Consider the following 24159-nt stretch of genomic DNA (forward strand, 5'->3'; position numbering starts at 1 on the left):
AAGAGTATCGGCATTTCTCTTTGGGTGACACCTTCTCAATTAGTACCACGACCAATATATCTTCATGGCTGTCGAACATACGCATGCGCGCCATTTCTAGCTCGAAGTTGCACCACTCACTTTTGGCAAAATGTTTGGAGACAACTAACAAAACCTTGCGACTGAATTTAACAGCATTTGCAATGTTCGTAGCAATTGCTTCTCCTGGAATAAAGTCCCGATAGTCAACGCATAGTTTAAAATTCCGCTGCACCTCCAACGATGGCTGTAAGGTTTTAAGAACCCAGTGTTGGTCGTTGCTGTTGTAACAGACAAACACGTCATAACGAATGTCTTCTCCGTTGATAGGAGGAGGTCCTTGGTTGCAAATTCGCTTATATTGTTTGCGAAGGTGCCGTTGTTGATTCCAGTAGTCCAGTACCTTCATTCAAATTTAAAAACATATTTAGAACCGTACATCAACTAGCAAATTGTGGAAAATATAAAATTTATTATTATTAAAGACTTAAATTAGTTGTATATAGTACAAATAAATAATACAAAAATGCTTTTGTTAGAATTAAGGTTTATGGATACAATTTATTAATCTCACCTTAAATGAAATCTGTATCGGTAAAGAAGCACACCGCATATTGTGATAGCAAGCACAGCTGAAGCAGAAGGAATTGTAATTCTTAAGATTCTATCCAACTTGCTGCAGTGTAGCTTATCGGGGTCAAACTCCAATATGTACTTGTATTCTTTACTATCTCGAAATAGCCTACAGTCTGTATGGTTGACGTCTTCAATTGTTACATTCGTTGTCCCAATCCATTTTCTAAACCACACTAAATCACAGTTACACAGATATTTATTGTACGCAACATTGAGAAATTGTAATTGAGTCAGATTTTGGAGTTCAACATCTTCTTTGATTGTAGTCAGCAGGTTGTTATCTAGAGACATTCCTTGTAATTGCGATAAACCTTTAAATGCCTGTGGTGGTATACTGGTAATTTGATTGTTGTCTAGATACAAATATTTAAGAACTGGTAAATTCTGAAATGTTCCGAAATCGATATAATTTATCAAGTTTTGGGTAAGGTCAATTTTAATTATTTTTCTGCAATGATTAAATACCTTAGGATATATTTTTCTTAATCCACAATGTCGTATTTGCAGCATTTCTAAAGACACGAGGTCATCGAACCAAGACAGGAGTTTAGACAAATAACCGTTTTTATCCATCTGTAAAAATCTCAAATTATGCAAGCCACGAAAAGCATCAATATCAATGGTGTTGTACTTCAAGTTGTTGGAAATAAGATTTAAAGTGTCTAGAAATGTTAATTTCTGGAAAGAATTGTTCTTCAACGATGAAATAAGATTGTATTGTAATTTGTAAAACCCAACATCAGTTGGAACTGTGTCTTGTGGTGGAAGCGATGTCATTTGTTTGCGTTTACGTCCTTGCGCTGCGTTATAGTGGGAACCAAACTTAAGACTTAAAGCAAGGAAGTAGACGCACCGCAAGCGAGTTGACCAATCACAAGTAACAGTTTGGATAATCTATCGCTTGTGATTTATCATATTACTTGTGTTCCGCTAACGTCATTGCGTTGCGACCTAGTAGGAACCGAGCTTAAAGTAAAATTTAGACATAAATGTAATCGCGGATTCAATACACATCGCCTTGCTTTGTAATTATTGGTGTGTTTTTTGTTTTTTGTGTCTCTGACACATGATACTATAACGTTCGGTTTAAAAACTTTATGACTTAAAGGTCTAATCTATTTTTTAAATCATTAAAGGAACCTAATAAAATAGCAACGTTTTATTTAGGCACGTAGAGAATGAGAAGATTACTAAAGGCCTATGATACATATACACGAAAATCAACTATATTATTTATATATTTATATCCATCACACAATATAGTTATTTAAATTTGTAACGTGTTTCAATACTGTGTAAAATATTGTACAGTGTTAGCATTTTGCACACACCACCATCCACGGAAATCGTATGTCCAGTATTATATTTTATACCACCCTAATACTATTGTAATAAATACTACTATCTGTATACTATTAGATAAATAGACTTTGAATAGAAAAAATAGTGTGAAGACAATGACTTTAGTGTGACACGACACGCAAAAGAGAAAAAAGTTAGTAGCACTAATCAAAATAAAATTTCAACTAAATATTACATATATAATTGAGTTGTAAAACCAAGAAATACCGTAACAAAATATAAATATAGTTCATACACTAAGTATTTGTATTTAAAGTGTAATTGATTTTAGTCTCAGAAAGAGAGGATATTTTATTAAGCAATAGTACAAAGTGACTGTAGCACACCAAATTGACAATAATAATGTCTGTCGCTTCATCGGCACACTAAACCTTGTTACTAAATCAATCAAACCAAAGAGTAATATTCACCTACGAATTTAACTTTAAACTTGAATCTCAACATCCAGTTTATAATCTCCTCCCATTTCTGTAGACAGCTACATTTTTTTTTTTGGATGACTAGATGATTAGAATTTCAAGGTTTATATTAACTTTAATTGACAAAAAGGAAAAAGAGCCTACACAGTAAGCATGTATTGGGAAGATAATAATTAGAATTAATAGTAATTACTCAATTACTTAAAGATGTATTGTCCCCCAAAATCATGAAAAATAAAGATTTTTAAAATCGGACTTTGAATAGGCCATTTTGCAGTTTTAATGAAGTTGTTCACTTCCATAAGAAAAAAAACGGGGGAAAAAATTATTTCACCTATAAAAAGACAAAATAAACAGTTAAATTACCCAAAAACTCATTGTCTTCGAGACAATTTGACCATTTTTTCCTTTAAATTACATTTTTCTCAGGTAAATACATTTTTTTCAGACCCAATTTTTTGTGAGAGTGAATAACTATTATGTGACATTAAAATAACATATTCAACAAAAAACATTTAAAAAATATTTTTTTAGGGGGACAATATATCTTTAATTAATAATTATTAATCCATGATAATATTAATTAGGTCACACCCAATGGCCTTCATGGTAGTCAGTCTGACAATCATATCTTCTACTCCTTAACAATAAGGGGTTTGTAATCTGGTGATGTGGCCTGTGTTAGTAAGTCAGCATACATATCATGACGTCCAGTCATCTAAACAAAATGGAAGTGCATATATGATATATTATATATTGAATAGTACACGTATACAGTAAAGATGACATAGCATATACAGTATGGTATATAGTACACCAGTGACATATTGTATATAGAATAGTACACGTATACAGTAAAGATGACATAGCATATACAGTATGGTATATAGTACACCAGTGACATATTGTATATAGAATAGTACACGTATACAGTAAAGATGGCATAGCATATACAGTATGGTATATAGTACACCAGTGACATATTGTATATAGAATAGTACACGTATACAGTAAAGATGACATAGCATATACAGTATGGTATATAATACACATGCGGTATATTGAATATAGAATAGTACACGTATACAGTAAAGATGACATAGCATATACAGTATGGTATATAGTACACCAGTGACATATTGTATATAGAATAGTACACGTATACAGTAAAGATGACATAGCATATACAGTATGGTATATAGTACACCAGTGACATATTGTATATAGAATAGTACACGTATACAGTAAAGATGGCATAGCATATACAGTATGGTATATAGTACACCAGTGACATATTGTATATAGAATAGTACACGTATACAGTAAAGATGGCATAGCATATACAGTATGGTATATAGTACACCAGTGACATATTGTATATAGAATAGTACACGTATACAGTAAAGATGACATAGCATATACAGTATGGTATATAGTACACCAGTGACATATTGTATATAGAATAGTACACGTATACAGTAAAGATGACATAGCATATACAGTATGGTATATAATACACATGCGGTATATTGAATATAGAATAGTACACGTATACAGTAAAGATGACATAGCATATACAGTATGGTATATAGTACACCAGTGACATATTGTATATAGAATAGTACACGTATACAGTAAAGATGGCATAGCATATACAGTATGGTATATAGTACACCAGTGACATATTGTATATAGAATAGTACACGTATACAGTAAAGATGGCATAGCATATACAGTATGGTATATAGTACACCAGTGACATATTGTATATAGAATAGTACACGTATACAGTAAAGATGACATAGCATATACAGTATGGTATATAGTACACCAGTGACATATTGTATATAGAATAGTACACGTATACAGTAAAGATGACATAGCATATACAGTATGGTATATAGTACACCAGTGACATATTGTATATAGAATAGTACACGTATACAGTAAAGATGACATAGCATATACAGTATGGTATATAATACACATGCGGTATATTGAATATAGAATAGTACACGTATACAGTAAAGATTACATAGCATATACAGTATGGTATATAGTACACCAGTGACATATTGTATATAGAATAGTACACGTATACAGTAAAGATGGCATAGCATATACAGTATGGTATATAGTACACCAGTGACATATTGTATATAGAATAGTACACGTATACAGTAAAGATGGCATAGCATATACAGTATGGTATATAGTACACCAGTGACATATTGTATATAGAATAGTACACGTATACAGTAAAGATGACATAGCATATACAGTATACAAATAATGAATGTTTATTAGTGCAATGGTACAAATAATGGCACGAGGTGAATGATGAAAGGTTATATCAACGAGGCAAAGCCGAGTTGATATAACCTTTCATCATTCACCAAGTGCCATTATTTGTACCATTACACGAATACAAAACATTCATTATTTGTTTTATATAACATCTAAATAAATTCTAGTTATTTGAATCAAATAAAAGGTAGCCCTACCTAGCCAAAGCTTACTACATTTCATTCACACACATTTGATTAAAAACAGTAACATTTGGTTTTTAATAATGTTATATTAAATGTTATATTTATATGGATTTCGTAAACACACCTACTTTTGTGTTAATTATGTCAACAAACGACCAAACAATCCTAGGCCTAGCAAGGCTAAAACGCCTAAGCTAGGCCTAGCCTAATACTAGCATGGCCTAGGCTAGACCTAGTAGCCTCAGTACTAGCTTGGCTGAAAGGCAAAACTTCGACAGACAATTGGAACTTATCTAAGCTAATTATGGTTTTTCCAACAATTCGACGTCTTGTAGGGATGTCCCCATTAATTAATCAAAATCCTAAAAACGATCTAAAGCTAATTTAAATGCCTTTTTGAATGAAATTAGTACATAATGTCCAAATCGTACACAAATATCTGCTGCTGTTGCATATCTCGCGGTGGTGTTTACAAATGAAACTCAGACCAGACGACAGGTGGCGCTGTTGTATTTCACAGTACATAGCCATATCATAGGATAATTTGTGTACTAGATTTTTTTTCATCCGCGAGACGTTTTTTTTTTCGTACACAAAAATGTTTCAAGAAGTACTATTTAACGATCGTTGAATAGTGCGTACTATTGCACGCCATGTGACCCACATTCGTCCAATCAAATGACAGGAATTTATATAGGTGTTATATAATATGGTATATAATACACATGCGGTATATTGAATATAGAATAGTACACGTATACAGTAAAGATGACATAGCATATACAGTATGGTATATAGTACACCAGTGACATATTGTATATAGAATAGTACACGTATACAGTAAAGATGGCATAGCATATACAGTATGGTATATAGTACACCAGTGACATATTGTATATAGAATAGTACACGTATACAGTAAAGATGGCATAGCATATACAGTATGGTATATAGTACACCAGTGACATATTGTATATAGAATAGTACACACATACAGTAAAGATGACATAGCATATACAGTATGGTATATAGTACACCAGTGACATATTGTATATAGAATAGTACACGTATACAGTAAAGATGACATAGCATATACAGTATGGTATATAGTACACCAGTGACATATTGTATATAGAATAGTACACGTATACAGTAAAGATGACATAGCATATACAGTATGGTATATAGTACACCAGTGACATATTGTATATAGAATAGTACACGTATACAGTAAAGATGGCATAGCATATACAGTATGGTATATAGTACACCAGTGACATATTGTATATAGAATAGTACACGTATACAGTAAAGATGACATAGCATATACAGTATGGTATATAGTACACCAGTGACATATTGTATATAGAATAGTACACGTATACAGTAAAGATGACATAGCATATACAGTATGGTATATAGTACACCAGTGACATATTGTATATTGAATAGTACACGTATACAGTAAAGATGACATAGCATATACAGTATGGTATATAGTACACCAGTGACATATTGTATATAGAATAGTACACGTATACAGTAAAGATGGCATAGCATATACAGTATGGTATATAGTATACCAGTGACATATTGTATATAGAATAGTACACGTATACAGTAAAGATGACATAGCATATACAGTATGGTATATAGTACACCAGTGACATATTGTATATAGAATAGTACACGTATACAGTAAAGATGGCATAGCATATACAGTATGGTATATAGTACACCAGTGACATATTGTATATAGAATAGTACACGTATACAGTAAAGATGGCATAGCATATACAGTATGGTATATAGTACACCAGTGACATATTGTATATAGAATAGTACACGTATACAGTAAAGATGACATAGCATATACAGTATGGTATATAGTACACCAGTGACATATTGTATATAGAATAGTACACGTATACAGTAAAGATGGCATAGCATATACAGTATGGTATATAGTACACCAGTGACATATTGTATATTGAATAGTACACGTATACAGTAAAGATGGCATAGCATATACAGTATGGTATATAGTACACCAGTGACATATTGTATATAGAATAGTACACGTATACAGTAAAGATGGCATAGCATATACAGTATGGTATATAGTACACCAGTGACATATTGTATATAGAATAGTACACGTATACAGTAAAGATGACATAGCATATACAGTATGGTATATAATACACATGCGGTATATTGAATATAGAATAGTACACGTATACAGTAAAGATGACATAGCATATACAGTATGGTATATAGTACACCAGTGACATATTGTATATAGAATAGTACACGTATACAGTAAAGATGACATAGCATATACAGTATGGTATATAGTACACCAGTGACATATTGTAAATAGAATAGTACACACATACAGTAAAGATGACATAGCATATACAGTATGGTATATAGTACACATGCGGTATATTGAATATAGAATAGTACACACATACAGTAAAGATGGCATAGCATATACAGTATGGTATATAGTACACCAGTGACATATTGTATATAGAATAGTACACGTATACAGTAAAGATGACATAGCATATACAGTATGGTATATAATACACATGCGGTATATTGAATATAGAATAGTACACGTATACAGTAAAGATTACATAGCATATACAGTATGGTATATAGTACACATGCGGTATATTGAATATAGAATAGTACACGTATACAGTAAAGATGACATAGCATATACAGTATGGTATATAGTACACCAGTGACATATTGTATATAGAATAGTACACGTATACAGTAAAGATGACATAGCATATACAGTATGGTATATAATACACATGCGGTATATTGAATATAGAATAGTACACGTATACATGTAGTACATATGTGGCCTATTGAATAGTGCACATATTCAGTGTGGTAGAATGGCATAGTTCTTGTATGTAAATCTATTCACCTTGAAACACCATGTATCTTTTATCTGCCGACTTAAATTGAGGTCAACTTCTGCAACTAAAAGTCCATCTCGTACTCTTGACAATCCCTACAGAAGAAAATGTACTCGAGTACTATTTATGAGATTCACAGAAGCTGTTTTAATCTTAGACCATAATGCTGATAGTCTAGTTGGAATTTGTATTAGTAGCTCAAGTCTTTGTACAACAAACACTATGATCTTTATAATTCTCTTCTCCACATCTATGCCATGTGGAGCACTACAAATTATTACCTGTCTGTCACTGAAATACGCTTAACTACTAAAAATTACCATAAATTATTATTTGAGCTCATTATATAAGACCATTAAGATGGTCTTTATCTTTTTTTTAGTGTATTACAATTTTCATAAAAATAATAATTATAATATTTAAAACAAAAATAAATACCGGTGTTCTGCTTCCATCTGGAGCAGCCAAATAACTAGAACCTGAATTAATTAAAAATGAATGCTGTTACCCAAGGTAATTGATATGTGTCACTACTTCTAGTTCTACTTCTAGTTATGCATGCGTTATATCTTCTCTTGAGTCCACTTGCTTGCTAGAAAATATGACTACTCCGGATTTGGTTCCCAGAAATCTGGTATCCCAGTAGAGGTGTGTGTTTATTTTAATAATGCTGGATACAAGCATATTTTTTGCACATTAGGCCATAAATCAGATAGGTGGTAATCCCCCTTATACAGGGGCTATTTTTATAAACCAATTCACCAGCGTAACCCCTACTTGTCTTCAATGATGAATTCAGTACAAACAAGTTATAAATGTGTACACTGGACCTATGTTTTTTTTTTGGTTTTTTGGGTTTTTTTTTTAGGGTGATCCATCCAGAAATTGCTGATAATTAGGGACCCTCAGGGGTTCACAAGACAAACATATACACAAGATGCTCTACATAAACAAAGTCTTTTCCTTAGAAAAAATCCTGACATGTGACGGGACAAGGACAAGCATGATATTTGTAGTCCTTATCCATAAAAACTCCCACAACCAGAACTAGGTGGGAGTCGGCCTAGAACACATGCGGATATTGTTGACTCTTTAGGTACGGTAAATGTTGTCCTGGTCTTAACCGCTTGTTTACTCAGATTCAGTACTTTTTTTACATTGTCAAATTGAATTTTTTTTTTGGCTTTGTGTCAGATATGGTACAGGTTTTTTTACCATAAATGTACAGAAATAAGATATAATCTATTGTATTGTAACTGACAGAGTATATTCCAATGGTTGGTGGTTATCTGCAGTATATTTATTCATTTCCATTATTTCGGATAGTACATCCATATATACAATCATACAAAAACAATACAATACTTATTATGTGAATGAGCAAAAGCACTAAACCTATATCTTTTTCTACAAAAACTGCACTGTACATAAACAAAAATTATGTATACTTTAGACATTTGTTATCATTAATTAAGAATTATTGTTAATTGTCTAATTGTCGAATAATAAATGTAACAAATATGGGGAGCTTACATAGACTAAATAAAAACAGTATTTGGTTTATGAGTTTATAAGCAATACAAATTCAAAAGCTCACCATAGAAGTGTCCCATCTGATTGTGACCTAAAAAAAATTAACATTATAAAACAATTATTAAAATTACTAGAGAGTATGTTTTAGTTGGTTATATTAAGCTCTGTCCACACTACAAAACAAAATGTGATGTGCCCATATATGGACATGATGATGTCATATCACTACATATTTGAGCACATCACTATCATATATGGGCACATCACACTTTTTTTGATAGTGTAGACAGAGCTTTAATTAAAACCCCATCACAACCAACCTGCCATATTGATTTGTCACACAACATGGTAGGATTGATTACACTTACAGTAAAGACTTTTGAATTGAAAAACTGGCTGCATAACGAATGTGAAATAAAATAATTATTATATTTATATTAGTTAGTACTATTATTATTATAAAGCGTATTCTCCTAACTTGGCGTAACCCAAAAGTCTGGTTTTCCAAATTTGAAATAGAATGAGATCATTTGTAATTCTTGTATAAATGCCTATTATTAATATGTATAAAACCAATAAACACTTAAAGATAATTTAATCAATTAAACTTACTTTTTTTACCATCAGCAGATGTGAACTCGTTTGGAAAGGTTTCCTGCAAAAAGAAACAAAAGTAATATTTTAATATTTGGTTGCTTTAAAGCTCTGTCTACACTACCAAACTAGTGAAAATAAAAATAGTAATATGCCCAAATAAGGTAGTGATGCGACATCATCATGTCCATATATGGGCACATCACATTTTTTTGTCACATAATGTTTGATAGTGTAAACACAGCTTTTAAAGTTACATTGTCTCAAATTCATAGATTATTTTGACTCAAAAAATAATTATATTTTCTTTATTCAATATTCACAAAATCAACATAATATAAACATTCTGAAGTAAAGATATATTGGATTGAATGTTAAGTAACTCACAGTTCCAACCCTGTTGATTCCCACAGTAAAGTAAGTGTTAGCTATAGCAGCATTCCTTGCTTCAATTGCCCACATCGGCTCACTGAAATTTATAAAAGAAATTTACAGTACAAGATCATTATAAAATAGTTTTATTTCATTTATTTCCCACTTATTTTAATCCCACTTATTTAAATGCATTTAAACAAACATATGTGTACAGAATATAATATATGAGTGGAAGGAGGTCACAGTTCATTGGCCCCTGTATCAGTATAATTACAATGTTACGGAGTAGACTAAAATATATTTTTAAAATTAGGGTACATAAAAACCAAGAACATAACAAATTAGTTTACTTTTAAGTAGAGCTATAAATATTTAAAAATACATACTTTATGAACACATTATTTGAAAACAGGATTTTAAAACATATTAAATGATTGTAATTTTATTGTTACAATTGAGTTTCTTATTATGTCAATTAATAGTACAGTAGTCAGATATACAAATTATGAGCAGGTAAAAGGCATTCATGCAGCACAATGTACAACATCTATTACAAAGTGTTTGAGCAAAATAAAGTACAGTACAAATTATATTGGCAAAACAGCAATACACTATCACTGTTATAACAGCAATACACTGTAACAAATAAACAAACACACATAAATACAGAATCACAGAAATAATTACCATTCATTTAAGCAGCATTACCGCAAACATTAGAGAATGCAAGAATAAACATTTTATCTTGTAAAAAACTGTTTAATTTTTGGAAAAGACAAATTACAGGTCTCAAACTAATTCTTTATGAGTTAGATTTCTACTACATCTTACCAATGGAAAACTTTATTATAGAATATAGTTCTATTGTACAGATAGGTGGCCAACATCTAGGTGTGTTACAAGAGAGCTACCACATATTAAGTTTATACAAATTCTTTATTTATTTTCAAACTCTTTGCTTGATTTTGGTTGGTTTTTTTTGTCCTGGTAGTAAAGAGTTTTGTTCTTTATGTCATATTTCAAATGCCTACCTTAAAGTTCCGACCGTGGCTGAAGGATTGAAGACTATCTCCGCTCCATTCATACCATACATATGCCAATTCAAAGGATGATGTCTGCCAAAGCAAATATTAACTGCAATACGACCTAACAATTATGATATAAAAGACAGTTAATTTCTACTTTTGAGCTATGGATTTTACAAAAGGTATGTGGTATGTAACAAAACTGAATAATGACAATTCTTCATTGAGAATACTAGTAATTTGTTAGTAGTAATTTGTGAATCTTGGCTTAAGATAAATAAAGGCTCGCAGGATTTGCGTGAAATGAATGAAGTATGAGTCGCAAATTGTAATTCCAAGCTGCATGTAAAATTTAAATCGTCACTGCTCCATTAGAAAGATAACAAGTTTTCATGAGGGAGCATTTCTAGTAGGGTTTCCAACATTCTTAATAGCAGAGAGTTAATGCGGACCAATAAAATTTGTTCCTTAATACAAGAGAATTTCTTACCAAATTGTGTTTCAAAAACAGAATGACCAGTGTTCCCTTCCATGTAGTAAGTAGACTATAAAGCCAAAAATAATTTTTGTTTATATACTGTATATACAATTCATGAATTCGTATCTTTGTGTAAAACTGACCAATCAAAATAATCCTAACATAATTCAGTGAAACAATGTTAATATAAATTGGTTACTCAACTGTTACTTCTTGCTCTAAAAAAAATTAAATTTAAAGAAATTACCTCATTAAAATCTCCAATTCTTGGGATATGATTCTTTCTTGATTTTCCAAGAACTTTTCCAGTGTTTGAAATAACAACTACAGTAAATTTAAATAAATATATGTTATTTAAAAAAGCAGTAGAAATAATGAATTAAGTTAAGAACTAGGTGAATTGAGACAAAAGGAGTATGTATAAAGTCGTGTATCCAAAGTTAACACTCGGGCTCCTTCTGATCTGAATTTCTGATTTACGTAGATTTTGCCATCATAGTTCATAAAAAAAATCCAAAATAAGATGAGTGGTCCTATTATTGAAAGCTTTTCCCTTCTATGAATCCCTGAATACGCCAGTGTTTAAACACCACAAAATGTTGATAAATACATTTGAAGATATGTGACCTTTGACCTACCTGCAGTGTTCCAAATGACATCAGCTGGGTCACGTTCTAAGATTGGTGAGACTACAACCATGTTGAAACGTTTTGCAAGCTAAAAAACAATAAAAAGACACTTATTTTATTACATTGTTACAGATAAGTAGGCCTACAGTGCTGAGCTGAAAACATAAACCTTCCATAATAAAAAAAAAAAAGAGGCAACCATACATACAGTACAGTACTTAAATCATATTTTTTAAGGATGCATAGAGTAAAGCTACAGAACTTCATCTCATCATTTTATAAAACTATCCTTGAATGATGCCTAGAGTAAGCCAGGTAATGGAAACAATCTAGTGACTTTTTAAAGTTATATTCTGCCTTAAGGGTAACCTTACATCCTGGCATAGCTTGGTTGTAGGCCCTTCCTCAGCAGATTCAGCAAACTCGCACCACGGCAGTTTTTCTCTTGTACAAAATGCAAAAGGCATTGCTATAAATAAAAGAATACATGTAAATGAGTGAGTGGCCGAGCGTTTAAGACAGTGGAACCGTAATTACGTAGCCATAACATCGGCAGGGGTTCGAGGCTCACTCACTCCATGGTTCTGGTGGTAGAACGAGTCTTCTCGGATAAGGACTATAAACCGTAGGTCCAGTGTACACATCTAGCTCGTGTGCACTTTAAAGAACCTAGTACATCTTTCGAGACGAGTAGGGGGTTACCCCGGTGTATTAGTACATCACAGCCACTGATCACCAACTGGGCCCTCTGGGAGACCAGTCATTGACTGAAGAGGTTACCCAGTATAAATATATATATTTCAAATATATTCAATTCAATTCAAATAAATACAGTCAACTCTCCCAATACTCTGGTATTCGTAATGTGTTTTTAATGGTAAGAGAATTTGGGACTGTTTGGAAAATGTTCGTATTGGGAGAGTTTTCTGGTTTTCAGAGAGTCTGGTATTGGGAGAGTTTTCTGGTTTTCAGAGAGTCTGGTATTGGGAGAGTTTCCGCTTTTCAGAGAGTCTGGTTTTGGGAGAGTTTCTGGTTTTCAGAGAGTCGGGTATTGGGAGAGTTTCTCTGGGTATTGGGAGAGTTTCTCTGGGTATTGGGAGAGTTGACTGATACTAATCTAAAGGTGTAAAAAATGAATAAATAGAACTGCTAGATGCACTTTAGAAAATGTTTCAAGACCATAATCAACATCTATGCTTTGAAATTCTGTTTTCTTAATTATTAATTGATGTACTTACTCCAAGCTTCTTGAAAACATATAATGTTCACTCCACATTTTGCCGCAGTCTCAGTAATGTCACTTATTCTGGCATGAAGTGATGCTATCTGTTAATAGAAAAGAAGCTTGATTTTTTCACAGTATTGTTATTTGATTTTAAATCAACTAACAAGGATAAAAGCCTCCACTAAAAAAATTGATAAAGATGAAACAGTTGTAACTACAGTATATACAAAAATTACAAAATAATGCATGTTCACAATTTTAGACTTAAAAATATTTAAAGAGTAAGCAAAAAACCAGAACTTACTATAGAAATTGCACAAGCGCTTGAATTAGTTACATTGATACAACCAAAATGAGGATTAAAAAAAATTTAAGTAACTAAATAAATGAAACGACGGCATTAGCCTTGAACCTCCGATTTCGCTTCATGAAACTGTAAATAAAATTTGTCAGGATCCCCTCTAAATAAATTTGTTAAGCTTAGCCAAACTGGTAGACTGAATCAACTGAATAAAAACACTAAACGCTGCCGGCAATCATTTGTTTACCATTCAATTCACGTATTTATTCGTAAGATCTCTTTAGATTCATTGGTTACACATTTTTCACGCTGCTGCTCTAGCCCGCTATGTCACACGAGATGACTCATTCATTAGATGAAATCAAGCAGCTTTATAGTACTACACTTTGACATTTTTGTTAAAATGGAAACTCCACTATAATTTATTGGTACCACCTGTTGAATCCAAAAACGGCTGAGAAAAGAGTCTAATGACAAATCCCAAAGCATTCTGGTATTTATGAGTCCCATGATATAATTCTCTGTCAGATAATCATTGAATTATTATCAAAACAGTCCATTGAAGTTTTTGTTTGTAATAGGATACTTGAAGTATCTAGGCGTGATGAAGTGACCCCCAGACTTGACCTTAGCAATAACAATAAGCGAGCAACGTTTTTTGTAAGAAATATTCTTGTTTATATTCATTTTCTAATTGCATGCAAGTCAAAATGCAAATCAAACAACCAAATTTCACTTCGTTGTTAAAATGACAAAAATAATATTTTATTGTATTGTAAATAAATGAAAAAAACTTGAATAAAGATCAGCATTTATTAGAGGGCAGTAGATATATAACATTGTGATCATGTTTTTGTGCAGACATAACACAATGCATTGATTGGTGTAAGAAAAACACAATGTTATTGTTAGTAATAGATACATGACAATAGGAAACAGATAAAGAGATTAATGAACACAATACACAAAAGAAAAGGCAATAAGGTGATTTAAGGAGAGGTTTAACAAAACAGGAAGGTAAATCAGAATTTAAATGTAGTACTAGTAGTAGTTGGTTCAAAAGACAAACAAAACAAACAAGAGAGGATGGAAGGTAGTATTTATTAACATTTCAGCATGCAGGTAAAAGTAAAGTATTAGAAGGCCAGTGGGTAGGGGAGGGCACAGAAGAACAGAGCACACCCAGTGGCATAACAACTATGAGCGCTCACTGGTTAAACCGAAAGGCACCAGAGCCTAAGACTAGAGGCCCAGAGCATGAGCAGCCCATAGTTGGTTACTTTACTTACTCAGTTTGTTCTACAGTACGATTTTGAGAGATCAGTTTGTTTTCAAAGTAGAATATTTATCGCCGTGGCTAAAGATACGGTACCGTATTCTAACTTCTGTTTACTAAAGGTACGGTAAAATTGCATTACGTCATAGCCAACCAATGGGGTGCTGGTACGTGTGTGACGTCATCGTATAAGGACTTTGGATTTTTTTTCAAATCGCGTCTCTGTTGTTTTGTGTAGAGAATTCCTATCGGCGGCGCCAGGCTGCGTGGGTGTGTGTGCGCTGCAGATGAGGGTTTTATTTTTATTCCAAATGGCCTATTTATGCCTATATTTTTTATTAAACTTTGTTTACAATGGTGACCATAAACAACAAGCAAATGCAGACAATAAAGGGGCCCTCAAATACTATGATTTTGACAGTAGCCCCAGGCTAACGAGTCACAGAAATCAGCGCACACATGCAGCTGGCCCCAGCCTGGCATCGCTTTCCCTACACAAACAAACTCATATAATGAGGTTATAGTAGGCGTAGTAGGCCTAGCCTAGGCCTCTTTTGAAATGGTTTTCTGTATTCTAGAATTAAAATCAACATGTTTTGGCTTTTCAATAATAATAACAGACGTAGGCTACATTTAGTTTTTGTCACACACGATGGCGATAATAGCGATAAATAAAGCATAAAGAAAATGCGGTTGATCACTGTTTTCGCGATATGAAAAAAATCCACAAAGTCCTTATACGATGACGTCACACATGTCCCAGCACCCCATTGGCTGGTTATGACGTAATGCAATTTTACCGTACCTTTAGTAAACAGAAGTTAGAATACGGTACCGTATCTTTAGCCACGGCGAATATTTATTTGTCTTTTAACCAAAAAGGCATAATACCTAATCAAAAAAGATGACCCTTGAACCCATACCTGTTCTGATACAGGTGCATCTGTTGGCAACAAGAGTTTATTCTGTACAGCACCAATCCTGACAACTCTAGGAGACCTCATCTGCTCTTTTTTGGCATCGATGCCATAACCACGCAACTCAAAGTCTTTCTCTTTGGAAGCTTGCAGTGCTTCTTCTGGTAACTCTAAAACCCTTTGCAAAAATAGATTGATTTGTTGTGTTATTAAATATTATATAAATGATAAAATTATTGTATATAATCTGTATTAGTTTAATAGTACATGTTTAAATTGCACACTTATCATTTTATGAAATAATTGTGGACAAAAAATCATTTTAAACACCCGAACTGACCAGAGATGAGTTACTGAGTATAAAAAACAACCAAAATTGCAAAACCAAAAAGGTGGATTAGTTTTACTTCAGCAAGGCTGAAGGCTGATTTTTATACCTCCATGGTCCATCAGGACTCTACAAGTCCAGGAGAGGCAGTACCAGTATAAATAATAGGCCTAGGCCTACTATAATGCTAACCCAGATATCCAGGCCAGGCCCATGATGGTCATTCTGACGTGGCATGCATTCATTTCTGTTCTGGTGGCGAGAGATTGGGAATTTAAACATTTAATTTACCTAGCCTTCTTTCCATACAATATGGTTAGAACTTTTTCCCGTATTTCTTCGGGAATGTTATCACGCAAGATAGAATCTACGCTGTCTATTTCAGCTGCCATAACTTTCAAGGGGAGAAAACTCAAGAAAGACCAACAAAAACAAGAATGATTGACGTGTACACTGCGCCCTCTAGTTTAAGACTCTATGTTGAGGGCGCTAAACTATCAACAAGAAGCGCAGCTTGTTGCGTTGATTTTCTAATATTTATGATTTTTAATACAAAAAAACACGTTTGAAGTCATAAAATGCTCATTATTAACCATGTGTATTAAAGGGTTTGACATAGCTGGATATATACTTTATAACGTAATTTAATGATTTTTAACGTTTTACGAATGCATTTACTCATCTAGGCTAGGCCTTGCTTGCTTGGCCTGGTATTCACTATAAGTAGCCTAGCTAGTAGCTAGTTTAGGCTAGGCCCTAGCTAGGCTAACTAGGCCTAGCTAGGCCTGCTCTGAGGTAGGCTAGCCCGGGCGCTAGGCTATAAATACTGGACCTATCTAGGCCGGTAGATCCGACTATAAGACTAGGCTTAGGCCCACAGCACAGATCCTACCTGTACCTAATCGAATTACCACCTAGTCTAGATAGAGGCGCGCTACCATGCTGTTCAGGATCCCGTTATTTATAGCCTGATCATGCATGGCATATCAATCAATCAATCAATAATTTTTATTTCTCAAATAAAAACAAAAAACAGTTAACATTTTCTAAAAATAATAGATAATAAATGAGAAAAAGGGGTACCCCACAGGAAGCTTAAGCTTTAAAATGTGGGGTCCTGGCAACATAATTAAAAATAAGGTAAGGTAAGAAATATATATAATATATGATAATGAACATAAAAAGACATTTAACTTAACAAATGCAGTTATTATTTGACTTAAGACAGATATATGATCAACTTAAATAATAATAGTAGAAACAAGGTATTCATGTAGTTTGAACTTAAATGAAGATATAAAATTAATAATTTTAATTTCATCTGGTAAAGAATTCCAAATTTTTGGTCCTTGAAAAGTTATATCATGCTTGCCAACCTCCGTATTAAAACAATCATAAGCATAATCAAATTTATTTCTGGTATTATAATTATGAACTGAACTAAAAGTTTGAAAATAAGTATCAAAAATTCTGCCACTGGGCAGTTGATTATGTTTGAATTTAAACATAAATAAAGCAACATTTTTTGTAAGTAAGTCGTAAATATTAAGTGTATTAGATAAGACAAAAAGAGGAGCAGAATGGTGGAGGTAATGAACATTATAAACTAATCTTAAAGCTCTTTTTTGCAAAATATAAATACGGTTTAAATTAATTTTTGAAGTAAAACCCCAAATGGTAGATTGCCTCTCGCTAAGTTGGCCCACCCGTCTTTTAATGTCTTCTAACAACCTTTAATTAAAGGTATTCGCTGACATTGTTGACATTCATATATGGACTTCACAAGCAAGCTACATCGTATGTTTTCTTTAAAAGTTAATTCTAAGTTCTAACCCTAGGCCAGGGCCAAGTTATAATAATGATGGTGAATTTACATGGATAGGCCTAATAATTAACTTTTTATACTTCATACATACTGTTTCAAAGTCTTTTTGTAGCTTTCACATTTTAGTCATAAAAAAATACAAACATTACGTTTAAAATTACTAAAAAATACTATTAGACTATTCTGGTTATGGGCCTACAGTAGGCCTACAACAGTATATAAAAATAAAAAATATGTTTACTAATAATATATATATTATTTTTTAGTCTCTGCAACCAGGAACACAAATAATTTAAGTGGAGGCTGTTGTATAAACATGTATGCCGTGACCCGAATCAAGAATAGTATACCAGCTGGTAGGGGGCGCCGAGTTTGCCTAGCGTCATTCTTCATCATCTTACTTCTGATGTACTGCGTTCCATATGTTTACGAATACAGTTCCATGTGGAATTCTAGTGCAAAGAGCTGTCTGACATCAAAGATCTCTGCCATCCTAAGTGGGAGCCAAGAACATGATGCCTCCGTGCTCGACGCTCCAAAATCATCTGAACGAAAACTCTTGCCATTTATAGGAAATGGTAACATAGGGGTTTCAATAAACTACTTCAATCCAGGTGGAATTGTTCTCAGACATAATCCACCTTGGGCCTTTGAGATTCCGTATTATCCGATTCTTAATACCGAAGTAGAAGGATTAACGTCTCAAAGCGCTACTGTGTTGCATTCAAAAAGTGGCCTCGTTCACCACTTACAGTGTTATTCAATCGGTAAAGACTGCGTATCTGTTCGGCACACCTCATTTGCACATCGTACTCGCAAATCTGTTATTATGCAGCAGATATCAATCGAAAATCAAACACCAAAACCAGTCACTCTTCGATTGCATAGCTTGGATATAAGCCGCTGGAAAGATGCAAAAGCTTCTGTAGAATCAGTGAATGTAAATGGTGAAACTATTCATTATACACTTATATTAGGAAAATTTGCCACACACACAGTTCGCGACTTTACCACTGATCATTATGTTCATGTAGCTATTGGAATTTCAACTATCTCGTCAAGTCTTGATGTCCAGCCTCATGACTCGCATACCATCGAAGTTTTAACTGTGGTTCAGTACACGGAACCGATACTTAAGCATGAGGTCACTGAGGTTGATCTGTCAGATTTGGTTGATAAGGTTCGCATGGACATGTTGACTCTCAAAAAGATGAGCTTTAGTGAAACGGCTAAAGAGCATACAGATGCGTGGAAGGATATCTGGAAAGGTGAATTTGTACAAGAACAACCGTTAGTTGATAATGACGATGACATTCACTCACAAGAATTAATCAATACAATTATTTACTACATTCTCTCGTCCGTGGAAGCTCCTTTGTATCAGGTAGAAACGTCCGATTTAGAAAGAGCTAAACTTCTACAAACTCTTGATATGCCGGGAAGCTGTTACAACGGCCAGCCAACTCTTTTCATGGATCCTCTGTGGGAATCTGTCAACAAACAAGAGCAGTTATCAGATCTTGTATCTCATTGGCTTCACACACTCTACAAAAGTGGTTGCCAAAGTTTGCTGACAGTTGGCGCAGATGGTGTGATGCAAGCCATGCTATTGAGTTTCTTAGGAGCTCAGTTCACCAAGGAAGACCTGTCTTTTCATGCAGATCCTCACCAGATCAGAGGATCACTCTTAATTAGGAACCTAAAGTACGGTAGTAATGACATTGATATTAAGATAAACAGAGACACAGAGACAATTGAAATAAAAGCAAACGGTTTTATCAAAGACAATTATAAACTATTTGCGTGTGAAACAGGGTGTAAAAATGACCCTATCGTTGTCGGTCACAAAAAAGAATTGCCGTTGAAATGGACCGAACCAATGACTGCGTTTCTGTATATATCGCATGAAGCGGATCACCTAGCATTTCTTCGCAAAAAAGTGATTCATTACCGTTACCTCCATCATACGATGGATGAAGCACCGTTAATAGTTGGTCATGATAAAGGAATCCATGTACCGGTCATATTCTGGGTGTTTCTTGGTATACTCATTGCAATATTTCATCTCTTTTTAATCCGGCTAATCTACAACGAATATTGCTCCAATGTTTTTCAAGAAAGATTTAGAAAAAAGAAAACTTCTTCATCAATTTGAACATTTTTTTAAATACTATTAATTATTATTATTGCACTTAAATTTCTTCAACATGGTGGTTTCTAAACTACAGTGTACAGTATTAGCTTTTATTAAACTTGGGACAATTATATTTCAACTGAATGTTGCTCAAATGTTGGGTTGAGGTATAATTTAGTATTGTTATTTTAATATAAAAAATATGGTATTTATAATATACCAATTGAATAATAATTATTATATTTGTTTTTTTTAAATTATGATACAAAATTAAAGTAGGGTACTTGACTCAATGGTGCAAATATGAATTTATGATTTTCGAATAATAGAATATGTATGTTGTTATTATGAACAAAAGTATATAAAAGATAGGTATTTATTAATTTAGTAAATTATTTTTAATTCATTACAAAGTTGTAATCCAATTATAATACCAGTCTCATTTATCATAGCTAATTTACATTGTAAATTCTCTCCTAAAGCTCTGTCTAAACTATCAAACTTTGTGACAAAAAAATATCATATATCACCACCATATTTGGGCATATCACCACCATATTTGGGCATCACCACCATATTTGGGCATATCACCACCATATTTGGGCATATCACCACCATATTTCGGCACAATTACACTTTTTTGTCAAACAAGTTTGATAGTGTAGACAGAGCTTTATACAACGAGATTTTGTTTATATGATCAGAATACTTTTATATACAAAATAATGTAATTGATTTGTGTTATAGTAGCACAATGATACATTCTCACAGATTTCTTTATTTTCATTTTTTATAAATTAATTAATTTCCAGTCTATCACTGGGTGGTGTGGAGTTTCTCTATGCCTATGAATTTATATAAAATATTGAATTGACAATTTGATATGGAAGAAAATCATTTTACAGACATTTTTAGCAATTTTTTTTTTTTTTTTTTGCTTGATTGTTATTAAACATAATATAGATTCTATTTTAATAGTTTTGTGCAATATATTTGTTTATCTTTAAAAATTTGCCAAAGTCTGGACGCAAGTAGTAAACGTTTGTACTATAGAGGGCGATATATCATTAGGTTTTTAAAACTCGCGCATGCGTTAAAACGACGGTTTTGGGAATATACCAATGCCCAAAAGAAAAACACGAATTGGTCAGTGCATTAAGGATCTCTAGTGGTATAAGCTGTCTTGACGTCTAGTAAACAAATATCGAAATATATTGTACATCAAGTATTTTCATTTATTAAAATGTTATGTTGTGCCCATAATTATAATAAATCAGATGATTCATTTATTGAAATGTTAAATTTCTTTGGTAACTGTGTGAATGACAAATATAGGCCTACTGCCAGTGTATATGAACAATTTTGACAGAAGTACAGAGAACGGCGTATGTTTAGGAAAAGTTGTTTTATTACGTCTTAAATGGTTTGTTACATATCAGTTGAAGATGACGATCTAGTTTTTTTAGGTTGAAATAGCTGAGGACTTGACGATGGCAGCAACTGAAAAACAAAGTGTTCAAATATTTGTGAATTCATTTAGAAACTGATCCTTTCAACCTAAAAACCGACGTGCACATAAGTTTATAGTTCGATAAACCAAGTGTATAGGATTATAACAAATGGGTTCTTTCTAAGTAATAGAAAGTTTTTTTTAGTGCACTTCTTAAAGCCTTGTCTACACATCAAACTTTGTGGCAAATAATGCGATGTGCCTGTAATGGCTATGATGATGTCATATCACTACCATTATTTAGGCACATACATTTTTTTTGTCAAACTATATTGATATTGTAGACAGAGCATTAAAATTGTCCTGCTCCGAGTACCTGCATTGTGATTCGTCGATTCTCCTCATCGGTAACTAACGGTGAGCCAGGGCGGCTTCTCACCTCTGGTGACGGGTTACCCTGATTGTACGACTGAAGTTGTGCCTTTGCCTGACTTTGTTCCTCGACGATAGCTTCTGTTGACTGAAGTCTTTGTTGTTGAATTGTCATCAGTGGATGATTACCACTTATTAGTCGTGCATTGTTCTGGATGCAAATAAGTATAGCAGTATGTAGTAGTAGTGTATAGCAATTGGTTTATCATTTTACCATTTGTAACCATGATGAAATTAAACTATGCCTACTCTAACCTAATTTCACTCTTTCTTACTTCTATTTCATTTAAAAATCTAATTATGGTAATCAGAAAATACAATTTACTGAAACAAAAATACGTTAATTAAAAAGTTTAGTAAACAAGTTTTAAAACACAAAGCTGTGGAAGCTTTATAAAGAAATGGTTGAGATCAATTCCGAAAATTGGTATTATTTAGTTGATTCAAACTAGGTCAAGTACCTTTATAACGTTGTTATGGTCATCTTGATCAGTTTGATTACCATGATTTCTAATAGAAGGATTGATGACATTGGTAGCACAAACCTCAGCTCGAATATTCTCATCTACGGTTGGCAAGGAACATGCAAGACGCTCTATGAAGTCTTCAGACGATTGGTGTACTGTCTGTGGAATATTTTCCCGCCTTCTAATTATCTCTTCTCCACTGTGACGTCGATGAGTGTGTTGTCTAGGCCTACAAGACCTAATAATTTTGTCATCTATTGATATTCTAGAGCAATCACAACCAGTCTCACTATTACTACTATCTGTACTAAATATCTGCATTTCTTGAGAGTTTGGAAAATTTTCGCTAAAAAATACTTCATCAGTTTGACTATGAGAATTCTCTACGTCACGTGATGATTGACAACCAATATTTCTAGAATTCAATCTACTAATTCCAGCTACAATATCGTCTAATGATTCATGAGTGTCAAAAGAGGTCGGGCTTAAATTAACTCCTTGTCTTGCTAAGCTACCAAAGTTAAGAACTTGTTGAAACTCTTCAATCTGGATATCTTGTTTTGCTTCTGGTGATGCTGACCAATAAACTTGGTCTTCTGTAAAGATTTTTTGATTTATCATTACAGCTTCAACCAGAGCTGAGCATCGTGTTGAGGCATCTTTTGCTATGGCTGCCACTACTTCAGCCTTTAGTACTGCATTTCTCGCCAAAGACATTGCTGCCTTTGCTTCTTCGTGAATCTGTTTAGATTTTCTAAGAACTTTATTTACTCGTTTGGCGCATTCGACGCTTTCTGAAGTAAGATCGGCCAGTAGAACATGCGATGATTTTGTCTTTCCCATTCCTACAGAATCATATTCACCATCAACGAATGCATTTGGATAAAACGACCATGGATCAAAATTCTCTCTGTCCATTTTTAATACTATTATTGCTAACTTTTAATGTTAAGCTGTAACGCTCATTGAAAACGCTAAAGGGAACTTCATACCTTGACGATTACGCAAGCTTTTATGATTTTGTGTATCATGTGCATTGCGTTTATTTTGAACGGCTCGCGGTCTAGTTCTTTTAGAACGAGTGTGACATATCGGTACGCGCGCAGTGTTTGTGTGCGCAAGAACGGCAACAAGATGGATACTATATTTTATAAGATGTTTTGTTTTCACTTTATAGGGTAATTAAACACTCACTGTAACTATGCCTTACGGGTAAACTACGTGAAATTACGGTCAATTTATTATTATTTTATTTATTCAGTCCGAATACATTTAACGACCCACCTTTTACAAACGGATAC

The 24159-nt window shown here is 33.3% G+C and overlaps 4 protein-coding genes across 8 annotated transcripts; 1 reads left to right on the plus strand and 3 right to left on the minus strand.

Annotated features, from left to right (window-relative positions):
* Positions 1 to 10: 10 nt before the first annotated feature.
* Positions 11 to 1605, minus strand: LOC140044663 (osteomodulin-like). The gene is made up of 2 exons (XM_072089270.1): positions 593 to 1605; positions 11 to 421 (listed from the first exon to the last, which is right to left on the minus strand). The coding sequence occupies exons 1-2, from the start codon at positions 1429 to 1431 to the stop codon at positions 145 to 147; spliced, it is 1116 nt and encodes a 371-aa protein (XP_071945371.1). The 5' UTR covers positions 1432 to 1605; the 3' UTR covers positions 11 to 144.
* Positions 713 to 16997, minus strand: LOC140044661 (beta-ureidopropionase-like). 4 transcript variants are annotated; one of them, XM_072089269.1, is made up of 15 exons: positions 16842 to 16997; positions 16229 to 16400; positions 13742 to 13829; positions 12878 to 12972; positions 12513 to 12591; positions 12122 to 12198; positions 11887 to 11941; positions 11403 to 11517; positions 10384 to 10465; positions 10015 to 10057; positions 9467 to 9493; positions 8308 to 8348; positions 7878 to 7964; positions 3030 to 3153; positions 713 to 827 (listed from the first exon to the last, which is right to left on the minus strand). In XM_072089269.1, the coding sequence occupies exons 1-14, from the start codon at positions 16940 to 16942 to the stop codon at positions 3070 to 3072; spliced, it is 1146 nt and encodes a 381-aa protein (XP_071945370.1). In that variant the 5' UTR covers positions 16943 to 16997; the 3' UTR covers positions 713 to 827; positions 3030 to 3069. The 4 variants fall into 4 exon arrangements, 2 of the variants coding, with proteins under 2 accessions (XP_071945370.1, XP_071945369.1); XR_011844479.1 differs by having other exon boundaries at positions 732 to 827; positions 2427 to 3153; XR_011844478.1 differs by lacking the exon at positions 713 to 827 and adding an exon at positions 902 to 1007 and having other exon boundaries at positions 2431 to 3153.
* Positions 16998 to 17100: 103 nt separating this feature from the next.
* LOC140044665 (uncharacterized protein KIAA2013 homolog) lies at positions 17101 to 21797 on the plus strand. Its single transcript, XM_072089273.1, has 2 exons — positions 17101 to 17189; positions 18642 to 21797. Exon 2 carries the CDS (start codon positions 18692 to 18694, stop codon positions 20528 to 20530), a length of 1839 nt encoding a protein of 612 aa, XP_071945374.1. The 5' UTR covers positions 17101 to 17189; positions 18642 to 18691; the 3' UTR covers positions 20531 to 21797.
* Positions 21798 to 21899: 102 nt separating this feature from the next.
* Positions 21900 to 23863, minus strand: LOC140044666 (uncharacterized). 2 transcript variants are annotated; one of them, XM_072089275.1, is made up of 3 exons: positions 22937 to 23863; positions 22336 to 22542; positions 21900 to 22009 (listed from the first exon to the last, which is right to left on the minus strand). In XM_072089275.1, exons 1-3 carry the CDS (start codon positions 23774 to 23776, stop codon positions 21938 to 21940), a joined length of 1119 nt encoding a protein of 372 aa, XP_071945376.1. In that variant the 5' UTR covers positions 23777 to 23863; the 3' UTR covers positions 21900 to 21937. The 2 variants fall into 2 exon arrangements, with proteins under 2 accessions (XP_071945376.1, XP_071945375.1); XM_072089274.1 differs by having other exon boundaries at positions 22853 to 23863.
* Between the last annotated feature and the right edge of the window lie 296 nt (positions 23864 to 24159).

Source organism: Antedon mediterranea, chromosome 3, assembly GCF_964355755.1.
Source record: "Antedon mediterranea chromosome 3, ecAntMedi1.1, whole genome shotgun sequence".
Taxonomy (NCBI): Eukaryota; Metazoa; Echinodermata; class Crinoidea; order Comatulida; family Antedonidae; genus Antedon; species Antedon mediterranea.

Bases quoted from the DNA above. Each gene is read 5' to 3' on its own strand.
- LOC140044665 (XM_072089273.1), top strand. From the start codon at position 18,692: ATGTATGCCGTGACCCGAATCAAGAATAGTATACCAGCTGGTAGGGGG.
- LOC140044666 (XM_072089274.1), bottom strand. From the start codon at position 23,776: ATGGACAGAGAGAATTTTGATCCATGGTCGTTTTATCCAAATGCATTC. The intron at 22,543-22,852 runs GTACTTGACCTA...ATTTGCATCCAG, and splicing joins ACCATAACAACGTTATAAAG to AACAATGCACGACTAATAAG. The intron at 22,010-22,335 runs GTACTCGGAGCA...TTTGTTTTTCAG, and splicing joins ATCGACGAATCACAATGCAG to TTGCTGCCATCGTCAAGTCC.
- LOC140044661 (XM_072089269.1), bottom strand. From the start codon at position 16,942: ATGGCAGCTGAAATAGACAGCGTAGATTCTATCTTGCGTGATAACATT. The intron at 13,830-16,228 runs GTATGGGTTCAA...TTCTATTAACAG, and splicing joins ATGCACCTGTATCAGAACAG to ATAGCATCACTTCATGCCAG. The intron at 9,494-10,014 runs GTAAGTTTAATT...AATTTTTTTTAG, and splicing joins ATCTGCTGATGGTAAAAAAA to GTCACAATCAGATGGGACAC.
- LOC140044663 (XM_072089270.1), bottom strand. From the start codon at position 1,431: ATGACATCGCTTCCACCACAAGACACAGTTCCAACTGATGTTGGGTTT. The intron at 422-592 runs GTGAGATTAATA...ATTTGAATGAAG, and splicing joins CGATACAGATTTCATTTAAG to GTACTGGACTACTGGAATCA.